Below are 16,103 nucleotides of genomic sequence, written 5' to 3'. Positions count from 1 at the left end.
AATTCACCATTTGGAGCCTGGGGAGAAAATACCTCCTCGAGTTTACAGGCTGGATGGTCGCACATGTAATTTGAGTAGATCTCTTGAATATTAAAATACGGTTATGCAGCACAACTAGCTGCTTTAAGCTCCATACAGCATTGAATCATAGCTGGCATTAGGTGATTATGCTGAATACAAAGCAGTTTCAACAACTTACATGTATACACCTATTTACAGACTATACTGTCATGTCCCCCTTCCCCTCCCCTCTCTCCCCCCACCCTGAGCACTAAGCAGTATAAACAGTATGCTTTCCATCAGATAGGGGTTATAAGAGCTGTTCTTACTGTACTGTCAGTACCAGTGCTTTCAAGCATGATATGAGAGTACAGTACAGCGTGGTTATTAGTACTGCGGAAAACGTCCGCGACTGACTGCAACAATAATAATTTCTCTGTGGGTGAATCTGCCTTTGGGATTAACTTCCTGATTCCTGAACAGGCAAATAAAGGAAATAGCTTGTTTGTAGCTGAGTGTGATACGTACATAGGCCTAGACTCCTCTGGCAGACAATTATGAGACCACCCCGGTTCATAATGCCTTGATATACTCAGGGTAATATACAGTACAATGCAGGGCTGAACCACACAGCCAAGGTAACAGCATCGACATCACAGGATGTCATGCGATAAATTAGATAAAGCTCACGTAACAACGACAGGCAGACAGGCACATTGGTACTCCTACGCTAAACGAGGGGCACAGTCACTGTGAGCAGAACAATACCACGACTGCTGTATGAACAAGCTGTTTTACTTCTGCTCAAATCATCCATGACAATGTCAAGTAATTTATATACTATTTACTGATTCTTCATCGCCCTTTCTGGCATTCATTCAAGTTATAATCACATCATTGCTTTGGTCATAAAACACAGGTCCTTGTGATGATAAAACCCTGTGGCTTTAGTTCTTGCTACTCACAGGTTAATGTGGGCGAATAAATATTATAGCCATTTTGGGCAAACTGTTCAAAATACAATTTTGTTGAAATAATTCACTTTAATTCTCACAAATGGCAAACTATATTAGACCGCTACGGAAGGCACTGCATGATTACTTGCCCATAGCCGTGGGTAGAATAACGAACCTGGTGTTAAAAGTCTCACTGTAATGTACCTTCATGAGGCTAACATTTAAACACCATAGCTTAAACATAACCTACCTGTATCCCCATGACAAAATCTCTATAGGTAACCCAGAGTTACCACACACTCTGAGAACTTCAGAATACCACAGTACAGGACTAACATCTTCTAAGTGCATGCTAAGTGTTTTCATATGATTCTCAAAACACTGTATATATGTATGCAGTTAGCAAGTTTTCAACAAACGTTTAAAAAAAAAAAAAAAAAAAAAAAAAATGAATATGAATATGAATATGAGCTGGATGCACTAACAGCTAAATTCCTTGAAATTGTAATCAAGCTGACCTAATATAACTTAATAGTCAAAATTTGTATAGAAAGCAATTATAACTGTTGATGTTACTTTTCCTTTCATTTCAATTCACTGACATACTTACCAATGAAGGTCAATCAGAGGTCACTCTGACAATACCAATTATTTTAACCAGAACTAGTAGTTTTAAACACTTTTATGACTTAAACTTCAGTAAGTCATAAAATGGTTAAAAACAATTTTTTAAAGATTAACAAACACCATTTCCAAGCATGTTTGGCCATTATTTGAATTTCTAGAATGTCTAACAATATCAATATAATATGTCAAGGTCAAACCTCAAACCTGCAAGAAACAGTGAGGTATGTGATTGTACAATATAAGCCACAACATTTCATATATGTACTGTAGGCCTTCAATACAAATGTCTAATAGATAATTTTTGACCCTGAAAACATCCCCGAATTTTCATATCATCTGCTCTCCTTTTTTAAATTTTTGGCAAGGGCATCAAGCTAATAAACAATTAAAATCTGGCAAGAAGGAAGAAATGTTTCCGTAAAACCACTTAGAAATGACCTACACTATTTCCACGAACAGAGATATGAAAATGAACTCAAGGTAAACTATAACAATATATCTGAAATATATATAACTTTCTTTATTCTTAAATTTTAAAATTTGTATTAAGGACAGATAAGAAGGTGACAATTACACCTACATAGAACAAAGTAAAATCATTGGCTGATATTTTTATATGAATTATGCACAGGTTCCACTGCTTGTGACATAACCATGCCATACATTAATTCTCTCTCAAATTAATTTGGTTCAAAGCTCAAATGCCTAGATCCTAAACCAGCTTTCCAAACATTTAAACTGCTATACGAAGTAATCTTCCTCCTTGATTGACACTTAGGTACTTCACCAGGTCGTATCCTTTTAATAAATCGTTACATAAACAAGCAGTCATCTGCAAGCTCGAGATACGTATCGGTCTTATCATACAGTAGCGTCTCAAGTCAATTACTGTGAATTAACTCAAGCTACACTGCAGACAATACATATACAGCTGGCCTACGGACAATCCCATCTAGCATCATACATACGACACCTGCATCGAAACTTATTAAACTCGATATATGTTTTTTTATTCAGTTTCAAGCTTCATCAGTGGTAAATGAAGCATAGAATCAGTTTGGTTCAGCTTCCATTAGGCTCATCCATGTGTCGAATGGATACTGCTGCTCTCTTGGCGTTTAAATGCTTGCGGTATTTACACTGCCTAATGGGCATAGCCATGCCAGATAAGAAGAAACCAAACCCTTCAAATGAATAAGGAGAAACAGCAGTTGACAAATTCTTGACATGGAGTCTAAATCTTGCCGGTTTACATCACACATAGTGTTCAGTCTATGTACCCTTAAAAGGTGACCGTTAAGTCAAGGTTTTATCATTCTACGTCTCAGAATTACTTCAAGTCGTGGAAGGCATCAATGGTCGTTATTAGTGAGCAGTAGCTTTTGTCAACAATTTTGCAAAATTGATGGCAAAATACCACACATACAGTAGTTAAGAAAACCTACATTTGAGATACATGGACCAAATGGAGCTCAATTTTTGTATAATTTACAAGACAAATACCTCATTCTCCTAATCGATCTAGTTTAATAATTGGCGATCATGAAGTACGATAATGAATGACCATAACTTGATTAATTTGTGTCATATTTGGTTCAATATCTTTGACCTTTTAACCTGTAACAAGATGAAATCGCTATAGAAATTGCTCACGCAGCATGATGGCTAGCTTACGTGACATTTTATGGACTTCCTGATACACACAGCCCTGGGTGACTTCTGTTTCACTTTATATAGGAAAAGTCTACTCATATATATACAACATGTATACATGTAATTTAAAAATTTGTATATATTCTGTCATATAACTATTTGTTAAAATAGACTACTGACTTAGTATATATCCACATAGACAAATGAAAGAACACTTGAAATTTACGACTTCCAGCTTTTCCACATACTCACTAACAGTCCTTATTGGGGTTGAACCTGCCATTCTCAGTTTTCCATTGCATATACCTCTGTACATTAACAGGGCTGATTACTCGCTTATAATAACCAATAAACACTTAACACACTAAATCAGATCTACACATGTGGCATCCCTCCATCCTCAAATTCATCATTCTGTCCATCTACTGGCAGCTCAAGGATCTGACCATTCTGTGTCATACTGTATGTTAATAACCTATTACAGTTACACCCTGGCAGCTATTTAGCAACTGAAATTTACATGTGCTGCTTAGTTCTCACGTAAAAGAAGTGCAAGAAATGTTACATGCAGCGGTACAGAGTCAACCCTGCCTAAGTATTTTCCCCCTATTTTTTGGGAGAGGGTGGGAGGATAAGGGAAGAACTGTTTTGGATTGGGGAGAAATGATAAGGTTTTGCTATAAATTGATATTTTAGTAAGTTTTCTGTTGTTCATGTATGACCTCTTGACCTTACCATAAATACTATTTGTGGTGTGTACACTATGTCAAAGAAATCTTATGACCTTTTATTATAAGTAAACATGGAAAATTTAATACAGTGTGATTAAGAAGGGATTTTTGCTGCAATTTCTTTCATTGCCCAATTCCTTTGTGCAATTTTGTGTCATAAATTCGCAAAAAGGCGAGCTGATTTTCCTCAAAATAAGTGGGACGGTACCCTATATAGGTCAAATGTGTCTTTTAGAGCAAAGAGGTCAAAGGTCTAATTTTGTGAAAATGTCTCATCATACTTCCCTCCCTTTGTAAGTCTGCTTAGCTAATTATAAACTTGTTCATTTGAAATCGGTGTTTGATGGCAATGAGATTTGCAACTATGTGGATTGCCCTCTTGTTGAAACATTGTTTTAAATATAAATTCAGAAGAACCACCAACAACCATATACCCTACAGTAAGTGTGATGATATCTACTGTAAATTTGAGATTATCATGGCATTAATGTTCCTTTAAAGTATATATAGCAGTAACAATGATTTCGCTGATTTTGATCACTGCTTAGTCCAGCAGCAATGTGATTTCATGGATAGTTAAGTCTGACCAGTTTCTGCGTCAAAGAATTATACTCCTAAGGGTCGAAAGTCAAACTGCCTGACAAATATTCCCTATCTTCACTCATGCGTTGCAGTAATCTATATAATTCCGTTGAATGGGTGAATATAATCCACTCAAGTGTCTCGATATAGGAAACTGACGTTTCCTTGTCTCGCTGTGGCAAGTTCGTTCGTTTCCCTTTTGGCTTTGTAGATTTAAAAGTTGCGATTGACAAACTCGTACCGATTTCTCCTACAAACACAGCATCTACAGTGTCTATTTAACTGCAGCTTTCATATGCATAACCTTAGTGATAAAGGAACGTGCAAAGTAACTAATACACCACTATACTAACAAGGAGGAGCAAACACAAATTTCTATTAATAGCACTAAGGAATGTACACGCCTCCCCATCTGTCAATCCATAACCAGTTATACTTTCACACATTCAAGGGTAATACACCTCCTAACCTCAATGCTACAAGTCCTATACAAACACTAGAATCAATGTGTGCACTGCACACAGGCGAGGTTGTATTATAACCTACATACATACACACAGTTCCATATATATCCTTTACCTAGGAATATAGCCCTTACTCCCACATTAACTATATGAATTATAGGCGGGAATTGTTGAACACACAACAATACACTGAACTATTATACAAGTGTGAAGCAATTGATTCTAACTAGGGTGGTTCCAAGGTCAAACCCAAGTGGCAATTTATGGCACCAAAACCTGGAAGTTCCAATATTGTCCCATATCCTGTTATATGATAACACAAGACTACAGGCCAATGATAAAATGTTTCAATCACTGCTGAAAACTAGGGCATGGGCAGGGGGGGGGAGGGCCATCCTGATGTGAATTATTATAAACATAAAATTACTGAACCTTCAAATATGTATAACATTCTGCTATGACTCATGTTTTTGTTTTCATGATCCATGCTATTTATAACACAAACTATATCAGATAAATTCCAAGGGCCTTTATACAGAAAAGCACGAAATGCAATGATCTTGAAAACTTCCCTTCTGTTATCTTTGGAATGGTGGTGTATTGTCTGCTGGCAGGGCCAGGTGATTGTAGCTTGCATCAGGTGCAGTGGCGGAGCTAGGGGTATTGGTCAGGGGGGCGAGAATGATCTGTAGGGCGCTTTTGACACTATCTAAGCGGAGGGCCACCAAAGGTTGGCGCGGAGTGTACAGAAATTTTTTGGAGTGAAGATACTCCTTAGATCGCCGGAAATGACCCTTTCCGGGCCTTGCTAATTTGCAGATAAATGAAGAATAAATAGGTGTGATCGCCATTTTGTCAGAAAATTATACCAACAAAATGTGACAAATGTCAATAGATAGATGAGAGCGCAATAAAAAAAGTCAATAATCGCGAATAAATAAAAAGTGTTTAAAAGCTGAAAAGGGCGCCAGCAGCCCATTTGAGTCCGTCAGGGAGGGGGGCATCCTCCCCCCCTGACTGTATGGACGCTCCGCCACTGATCAGGTGATTGTAAGCTTAAGACAGACGTTGCAGTGTCACTAAAGTACCACATACATCATATACAAGCTATCAAGCAGGTCGGTATCTACACAGAACACAGTACAATACAGTAGACCACAGTAGATCAAGTTACAGCTTTCTCTTTTAGTAATGAATCATTTTAATGATAAATATATGCCATTGTCAATTGACATAGTCATATCCTGTAAGTTCAACTGTTCATTACCTAATATAGAGGTATGAGCTGGAGAAGGAAGCAGGAAGTAAAGGATGAAATATGCAACTTAAACCAGCACCAACTGAGTGGTTTACCATTTAGGGTGTTTTCTATTTTTAAAAGTCATTGTCAGGATACTTCCTACTACTTGCTCAAAGGACATGTTCAAGTTAAAAAAACCAAAACAGGGGAAAAGCCTGGTTTAATAGCCTGTTTATATACTTTAAAGTGTAAGCTTAGGTACTGCAGATGGGAGAGTGCAAATGTAGTTTGGAGACAGATAAGAGAAGCTAGGAAGATAAAATGCACCACATTAGGAGGGAGTTAAACAAAGTAACAAAATGTCATTGACATATAAATAATACTTTCTCCTCCGATGTAAAAGCAAAAAATATTGTAAAAATCACATGATCCAATTTAAATATCCAAAATCAAACATTGGTGTGTTTAAAACCTAGCTGACCTAAAAATGATGTTCCCAACATTGACCCCATGGAAACCAAAATAAAAGTGGCAAAATTATGTGAAGTTAATTGTCACTTACATTTTTTAACAATCTGTAAGCATTATCCACAGAAAGAACATATATATAGAGTTGATTAATAAAATAGCACCACTTTCTACAAGACCATCCTTTTTATTTTCAATTTCTTTGCACCCAATTGACTTATGATAATTAGCTCTACAGAAAGTTACAGTAGCTTGATAATCTTATGAATGCCCGTCGGTATGTAGGACTGGGAGGGGGAAGGGGAAATCGACTCCAGGATTAGGTGGGCAATTAGTAGCAGAAGACAATGGTTGTGACTAGTGGGGCAGACATTTCAAGGCAGAATAAAGAGAGGGTCTGAGTGTGGAGAGGGTACGATATGAAACAGAAATTTGCTTCATACATGTACAATGAAACTTGATTCGCACATCATAGATCTTTCAAGATGGTCAAGTGGCCCAGCTCTGATAGGAAGGTTTCAAAAGGATTTCTTGCAAAGAGCACTCCAGAAAATTAAAAAATTTGTCAAACGATGGACAGGGAATGTATGCTAGCGGATGCAATAAAACAGGAACCATTTTACTAAGGTGGTATAAAGTATGTTTAAAAGTTTTTTCCACCCAGCTCGGTAATGTTTCTGAAAGACACGTGATAGCTAAGGCTGCGGATACATCATTCTTCTGACAAGATCTGATATAACATTTAGTACCAATCAAATGTGTACATTTATGCACATATAACCTTCAACCGACAACACATTGACAGACAGTGTCCAGCTGAAGCCAATAATAAGGAAATCTGATATTAAAGTTAAAGGGAAGGAAATACAGAGAGGTTTAATCGATGGATTCACTGCCAGCATTTAAGGAAAAAGGAAACTGTCTTTCAACATCTGATAAAAACATGCGACAGAGTCTGTAAGGGAGAACTTCCTGTACTGATGAATCACTTGAAATGAAATTCAGCGATTTCTCTTTTAATGTTAACAGATCTCACATTTCAATCTGGACCTAATAATATGGCACTTATATCAATTAATGCATTGCAGTATGGATGTTTAAAGTGAAGTCACAGGCAAGATTACCATGTACTGTGTAACTTATTTGCTAGTGAATTGATTTAAATATCACTTAATTACAAAATAATAGAGGATTTGGAATAACTTAAACTGTCTTTTCTTGAACGGATCATTACAAACTAATATTCTCTAAACATTGATGAAACAGTTTTAAGGTTGATGAGACGAAAAGAGAATTATGCAAAAATCAAAATGTATTTGATTATGGCAGTGTCTGTGCTACAGCTGTGTGGGTGCTTTAGTCAAATGACCTTGACATATCATAACAACCCCATTGGCTGACTTTTGACATCTAAGGGAGTCCTAATAACTACACGATAGCTAGGCCGAGCATTCATAATTTCATAGATTAACACTTGAATTCCATTTATACCTGTGCTCAAGCCTTATTCGTGAAGATATTATTTTATGCTGATCCTTTGCATCAGGTTTGATTGATCATATTAAAAGTGAAGAAAAAGTGACTAGTGCAAGAGATCAGACATGCAGTCATATGTCTCTAGGTGTATGTCTCTGTGTTTGTGTGTGACTAGCTATCGCTCTTTTTTTATTTTTTATTTTTTTTGTGGCTCAAACCTGGTTCTTCCTCAGATTCTTCCTCAGATTCATCCTGAGGTAGTACAGGGGGTGGTGGTGGTTCTATATCCTGTGGAGGCGGCAGTATATCTTTGGACAGAAGCAAACGTAACAGTCAGTTCATGTTACCTTTGAATGTACACTTATACTGGTATATATCCCATGTCAACCAGTCTACTAGAGATGATATGCCAAGAGTAGTCAGTAATAGTATGAATAGAGGGTTGGGTCAATAGTAGTCAGTAATAGTGTGAAGGAGGGTTGGGCCAATAGTAGTCAGTAATAGTATGAATAGAGGGTTGGGTCAATAGTAGTCAGTAATAGTATGAATAGAGGGTTGGGTCAATAGTAGTCAGTAATAGTGTGAAAAGAGGGTTGGGCCAATAGTAGTCAGTAATAGTGTGAAAAGAGGGTTGGGCCAATAGTAGTCAGTAATAGTATGAAAAGAGGGTTGGGTCAATAGTAGTCAGTAATAGTGTGAAAAGAGGGTTGGGCCAATAGTAGTCAGTAATAGTATGAAAAGAGGGTTGGGTCAATAGTAGTCAGTAATAGTGTGAAAAGAGGATTGGGCCAATAGTAGTCAGTAATAGTGTGAAAAGAGGGTTGGGTCAATAGTAGTCAGTAATAGTATGAATAGAGGGTTGGGTCAATAGTTGTCAGTAATAGTGTGAAAAGAGGGTTGGGCCAATAGTAGTCAGTAATAGTATGAATAGAGGGTTGGGTCAATGGCAGAACGGAGGATCAATTTGAGGTTTCATTGGTAAAGAGTGGACCTGCCAGATACCACATGGAGCTCTTTCAAGAGCATACAGGGTATCTGAATGGGGATGTGGTGCCCTGACAGTACAGTAGTTCTCTGTTACATCACTTGAAGTTAGCTTCTTTGATGGATGGACAGTGCAAAACCAAGTTTAGTATACATAGTTGTACGTAGTACACCACCATAATTTTAGGCTAAAATTTTTCTTATGGGATTATATACTTTACCTCCTCTGTGAATAAAACTTTAACCCAAACAATGATCAGTATTCCCCCCCCCCCCCTCCCGTTCTCACTCCGAAATGTGAGTACACTTAAGTATGCTGCAAGTTTTGAAAAGTTCTTTCCCGATGATTCTACGCCCCTAGATTCTTCCAGAAATCGAGTTGTCAATTAGCCGATTAAATTTCTCAGTCAGGAAAAACAAGTTGAGATTTTGCAGTCCTCTATGCTTGGCAAAAGTAGTAGCATGAGGGTGACCATTTCTAGCATATTTGGGTCTATGCTGATGACTGTTCACCCACTCCTTACCGAAAGCACATATACATAACAATATACATACACTCAAGATTGCCAACAAAACTGTGGAAAGTTGAATATTATACTTCGAACACTTTAATCTAACAAGCCATTTCAAGTAGTTGCTTTGTGAGATGGTTATTAATCGGTTTTATTTTGTTACTCTGCAGTAACATCCTATAAAACTGTAGTTCATTACATAGCATAATTAATGATTTTTCATATCAAATATTTCAAGTAAAAGTCAAGTAAAACTTTGAAGTTTCCTTATATAGGCACGGAACTTTGCAAAAACTTGCGGCATAGGCTCCAGTTTGCGTATGCTACAGTGTATTAAGGATAATAGTTTTTGTCCCCCTGCAGGCTGGATATCCATAGGTAATGAAAAACATGCGAACGACGGATCAAATGATACAACGCTGTTGTTAGAAATTCACAGAAATTGAGAGGTGTAAATCTAGGGTGCATGGGTTACTTTGGTCAATTGCAATTCATATTTTGTGTAACACTCCGTATTAAGTATCGTAACATTGTTGACCCAACTCCATAAGCTACCCCCCTGCTACATAGAATGTGACATCAGGTGATCAACACATCTGACGGCTATACCCAAAATCCTTACAGACTGTAAGACATATAATTAAAAACTTTGATGATGTGAACCTCTCACAATTTTAGAGAGTAAAAAATACACAACAAACAAAAATGAAAAGAAAAACAAAAGAAGCAATTTTGAACTGAAATGATGTCATGTAAACTTCAAAATGTACTCCCAAAAAATAATAACTAAAATGTGATTGCAGAGAGTTTGCAAAACCCTACAATGAAGGATCTGCAGTTCCGTTTGAAATCCATGACGGGATCTTCGAAAAATTATTGTGAATGGCATGATCGAGTTAACGGAAAGTGATTTGTTGTAGTAACTACTTGAGCTGTCAAATGTCGGGATCTTTGGAAAAAATTATTGTGAATGGCATGATCGAGTTAACAGAAAGTGATTTGTTGTAGTAACTACTTGAGCTGTCAAATGTTTCAACTAAAACGAAAATGTCTGTTGGAACTGAAAGGAGAAAAGTCGATGCAATTTGTGAGTTTGTAAATTAAAAGCTGATGGGTGCTATATATAATGAAAACGGAAATGAAAGAGCCTTGATTAGTAAATCCCTGTTTAAATATTCCCCACTAATAGCTACAGTAACAAGTTGGTCAGAGCTGATTTCAAGTTAATAAGTAAAGAAATGAAATTAGAGCGATAAAGAACTAGAAGACAAAACAACAACAAAACTTCTGCACTCAGAGAAAGTACTTCAACTCATTAATAAGTCATTCCATCGGTTTCAATTTATGAATAAGGATCAACAGAAAAGTAACAGGTTTCCATACAATTCTAAGATGATCCTGGTTACCTTTTGTCCATATTTTTCTCTTTCATTTTTTTTTAAATTTAATTTATTAGGAAAAAGTTGTATTAATAAAAGAAGCCAGTCTACCGAACACCATGGAGTGGGTTATTGAACCTTGTGCCAAGTCTGTGACCGTACAGACTAGTGAAGGCAAAAATAAAATTTGTTATTCGACAGCGGAATGATTTTGATTTAGAAGCGGTGGTGTGTGTGACTATTAGCGGTAGTCTATTTATAGCTCAAACCTGGTTCGTCCTCAGGTTCGGGCTGGTGATAAGGTTCGGGGGCTGGTGGTTCATATTGTTGAGGAGGTGGCATCGCATCTTTGGATATAAGGAAATGTTATATGCACGTCAGACATTGTAATTTCAGAAAGAGAAGGAAAAATGCAAATCGCACACGTATCATAGAAGTCCAAACCCTATGTAACGTTTCGTTACTTTATCACTGATGTATGCAAGTCCCTTAATTTTACATACAGCAGGTGCTTAATGTATCATACCACCAGCTCAAAAAAAGGTCACTGAAAATATGAAAATAGCAAAGCTTTTGCAACTGCATAAGCTTTCTTAGTTACAGTATATCAGTTATAGCTATAAATTATTCAAAAATGATGAAATATATGTATGTTTTGCTTAGATCTTTAAATAAATTTAACTTTTCACCGGTCTGTATTGTGAAATTGCTGTCAACATTGAATACACAAGTACAAGTTCCTCTCGTGTAATATTTTCGAATATTATCTTCGTTTCTTTGTTTCATTCTTGCATCTGAAACCATCTGAGTTCTCCATGGACGCTGGGTCATGCTATTAATATATGTTCTTCCTTGCATCATACCAGTTATCAATGCTGTTTACTGTATCCCCTGTAACATGAATCTTGAACACTGACTGGATGGTCATAATGTCTGCATATGTATGTATACAGCAACATGTTTTCACACTAACACACCTGACATTATTATAAGATTGAAAGGTGTACGTTTAACCAACAAACTAACATATTCTACCCAGATCTGACACAGGATTCACACTGCAAACTGAAAACGTTAGCAGTTACAGTAAGGAGGAAGCCTATTAGCCTACCATGACATCACAATCACTTTAGATGAGGCTGTGAGTCTGTGACTCACCGGGTACGTTTTGTTATTTTTTCCTTTCAAAAACAACAAAATTTTTTGGCATTGCTAAAATTGCCTACCTGTATTACACTACAGTAAGTTTACAGTTATCAATGGTTCGATGCTTTAGTGTTAGTATAACACCATGTACATGTACATAACTTACCACTTAAAACCACAACCACACACTGTTAATGGCACTTCTGACTTTCAGAGGGTACTCTACCTTTTACAACACTTTAAAGGATGACATTACAGTAGGCAGAATTTTGAAGCCTTGGTTTTGTTATGGATCAAGATAATCACCATTAAAATGATACTAAAACCTCTGGGATGCTGCCTTAAGGCTAACTCAGTTATGACATTATCTTGTCAGTGCAGGTCTTAATGACAATCCATTGTTTCATAAATTCTCATAACCCAACCGAAACATGTCTTTTTTCTAACTTCATGTAAATAACGGAGCAGTTCCTTTAATGACATAAAGTAAACATTTGTAAGACAATGTAAAAACTATTATCATTTGAGGTCATGCAAAGTATTATGATTTCCCCATTGAGTTTTGTGTTGTACAGTATGTGAGGAAGCTGACCTAATTTTCTATGTATCAGACAATATAATCCAGTCACTTGAATTAACAGCCGTAATTAAAAGGGTCATTTCTTGAACAATTAAAGTGATGTAAAATTACAACTTGCACTGACAGCAGTGGTATTAAACTGTCTACAATATATGCAAAAAAAGTCATCCTTTTCCCTTATAGTGGTAAAAAATGTTAATGCAATTTATTGAGAATCACATAGTTTGCACACATACCAATCAAGCTGACAATTATGCCGTAGAATTACAAATTAGCTTCTACCTACCTCTCTCGAATTAAATAAACATCGAAGTAATACTAATTATCTGGTTTGTTTAATATCTGGTCATTTTTTAAATACTTTAAGGCAAGATTGTTGCAGGAATGTTCCCTCAATTTCTGTGACATTACACATTGACCTGAGCAACTAAACTAAAATGAAATAATCAGACTGTACCTGACTATGTCAGTGTAGTTTTTATATCAGATGAACAGATCTATACGAGTATGCAGACCATACATATACTGTACATGTATACAGTATACCAGGTGTGCTGTACATAAACACATCTCATATGACATATGTATAGTGTGCACTTATCACATAGATCATAGTAAATACTGGGCATGGATAGATCAATTTTACATTTTTACCTCCTGCAGTACACACTACTGTACTTGTTCTGCAGTTTTATACACATGATATAAACAACATGTATACTTTACAAGATATACACATGCAGTCATAGCAAACAAGGCATAGTACATTTTTACCAACTGCAGTGTACACTACTGTACATTTTTATGCACATGATATACATACTTAACAACATATACAGTACACTGTATGCAGCCATAGCAAATAAGGCATACATGTAAGGTAGTACTTTTTTTACCTACTGCAGTGTACACTACCTGTTCCAGCCCATAGTAAAAGTAAAGGCATACTGTATCTACAGTAGCCCATAAGGGATTGTTAAAAGATCGATATTTTTCACAGGCTGGAACGAAACTGTGAAGGATAAGACCGGGTCCACAGACTCAATATTTGATAAGAACCTCTGATCTGCCATCTTAACTTTGAAATCAAAACAATTGAAATTTTAACAATGATAAATGACATAAATTTAATTTTGAGAACCGTTGACGAAAATAATACTTTGAAGAGTGATAGACAGTTAAATTCTTAGCTAAAAGCTTAAATTAATAGGTAGTTTTATGACTTTCATTATATTACTACTTAGGCTAAAAGTAAGGCTAATAATATCACTTGAAAATTTTCTACTTTGACCAGAAAGATTTTGTGCTAATACAGTACTTGTAACTTCTTTGCATACTTTTGGTTTCCTAAACCATTGACAACTTTGCCTTCTAATATGTGGGCAACAATTCATGGGAATTCTTTATAATTTAAGCCAATATATTCACTGAAAGCATCAAGCAGTTAAAACTGGGAGGGTCAAAGATTATCAGCTTTGAGTCCATGATTCATGGAGAATTCAGAAAGATTTCTTCCTTTGGTACCTGCTGGACCATGACTATGGACAGCAGGATTATCGTGTAGAGAGTGGAAGTATTCAGTCTTGCACACAAGTATATATGTACACAAGTACATGTACACACAGTGTGTTTATAACTATGGACACATTGTACTACACTTAACAGTTCTGAAAAAGAAGCATTTACTTCAGCAAGATCACAAAAATGCAGATAAGTCTTTTAGATGCTCTTCTTCTCCCCATCTACATTCTCTGACACCCCCCCTTCTCCCTCCCTACACCCCAAAGAAGATATCAGACAGAATGTATGAACATAATGATTAAATCAATTTATAATTTTTCACATTTTCAACTTTTATAGTATATACTGTATAGATACAGTAAGTCTGACTTTCTTCACGTACAGTACAAGTTCTTCTTTTTTCCCCTTCATTTGGTGGGAGATTAGAACTTTTGTTTTGTTTCTTTTCCCTTGAATTCCAATTTAGGCAGTCTAAACTTTGTCCTAATTTTTTTCTATCGGTCGGCTCAATAACTGATAAATTAGTTTACAAACAAAGATAATATGGTTTACTTTTAACTTGTTCCTGCCCACTTGGCTTCCATGATAATATTTACTTTAGCCTTGAACTTAGCAATATGATATATACATATATGGGGATATTTCTGTAGCATTTGCTATACAGTACTTTACTAACCTGTACGTATTGAAGCTGATTATAATACTTTTAACTTCCTTGTAATAATGACCATGGATACAAATCCAGGGCTAGAAGTTCTAGGCCGCTATATTGTAATCCACCCCTACAGTACAAGTTCCATTCCTTAACTACCACCAGCTGTTAAACTTAACACTCAATTGAAATACCGTAATAATCTCTTTTTCTCTGATTTGCCCTCATCCCACCCCCCCCCCCCCTCCATCTTGTAGCAATTTGGTAACATAGCAAAAACATGCCAATTCCTATCATTTATACTGAATAACGTATTCCCAGAGCTCTAACAGTAACTATGGGGATATGTGTACAAAGAACTAAACACACCACTGGCACACAGCTTAATAAACATTCCTATTGTGTGTGTAACTATTGTTCCTCCATACTACTATAAAGATATATATATATCCTGCCCTGGTTTTTCCTTGATAAATCCCCTCCTACGTACCGTACCGCTCCCAATTTTCTCCCACTCTTCATTCCACCCCGTCATGCATACCTACTCAATCCCTTGTCTTATCCAAACTCACAAAAGGAACAAAAAGCCCTCCAAACTCCTGTGTGACACTTCCATTTTAATAACTGTTCCAATACATATGTGTGTGTGAGGTGGGTGTTTAGCTCTAGCATACTGTAAATCTATCTGGCTACTTTTATTCGATACACTGCACATTCACTGCACATTCACTGCACATACAACACATAGTTCACCATTTATCTTCATTATTTAAACTTCTATTCTATACCACCATCCATGTGGCTCACAACTGCCTACTACCAATTGGTTCAACTTGTTGTTTTGGTTAAATACTTGATATACTGGATACTGTAGCATTGAACTGTACATGTATTTGCCACAGAGCAGACCTATAATAATTAAGTCTTTCTCCTTCTCTTTGTAACAGCTGTTTATTATTTCATAAGTCTACCCATAGCTAATAAAACCAATAATTAAGCATTGACAGGAGACTGGCCCACTTGCTCTATAAGCAATGTTGATTAACAAACCTTTCACCGTTATATGTCTTACATTCCAGAAGCAGTTCAGCCACGCACAGACAGGTACATCTGCACTTGACAGTCTGTATAC

At 36.5% G+C, this 16,103-nt stretch overlaps 1 protein-coding gene across 3 annotated transcripts in view; it reads right to left on the bottom strand.

The window, feature by feature from the left end:
- The window catches only part of LOC139966213 (LIM and SH3 domain protein F42H10.3-like), a 39,673-nt gene that overhangs the window by 14,455 nt on the left and 9,115 nt on the right, over positions 1–16,103 (bottom strand). The window contains exons 5-6 of one of the 3 annotated variants that reach the window (XM_071969014.1): positions 11,342–11,419; positions 8,416–8,505 (exon numbers count right to left, since the gene is read on the bottom strand). The exons of 1 other annotated variant lie outside the window; for it this stretch is intronic. In XM_071969014.1, coding sequence (XP_071825115.1) covers positions 8,416–8,505; positions 11,342–11,419 — 168 coding nt within the window. The remainder of the gene's footprint in view (positions 1–8,415; positions 8,506–11,341; positions 11,420–16,103) is intronic. One more of the 3 variants, XM_071969015.1, reaches the window with a different exon arrangement.

This window comes from Apostichopus japonicus, chromosome 4 (assembly GCF_037975245.1).
Source record: "Apostichopus japonicus isolate 1M-3 chromosome 4, ASM3797524v1, whole genome shotgun sequence".
Classification (NCBI taxonomy): Eukaryota; Metazoa; Echinodermata; class Holothuroidea; order Aspidochirotida; family Stichopodidae; genus Apostichopus; species Apostichopus japonicus.
The sequence above is the reverse complement of the archived record's forward strand: the minus strand, read 5'-3'. Positions and strand labels throughout refer to the sequence as shown.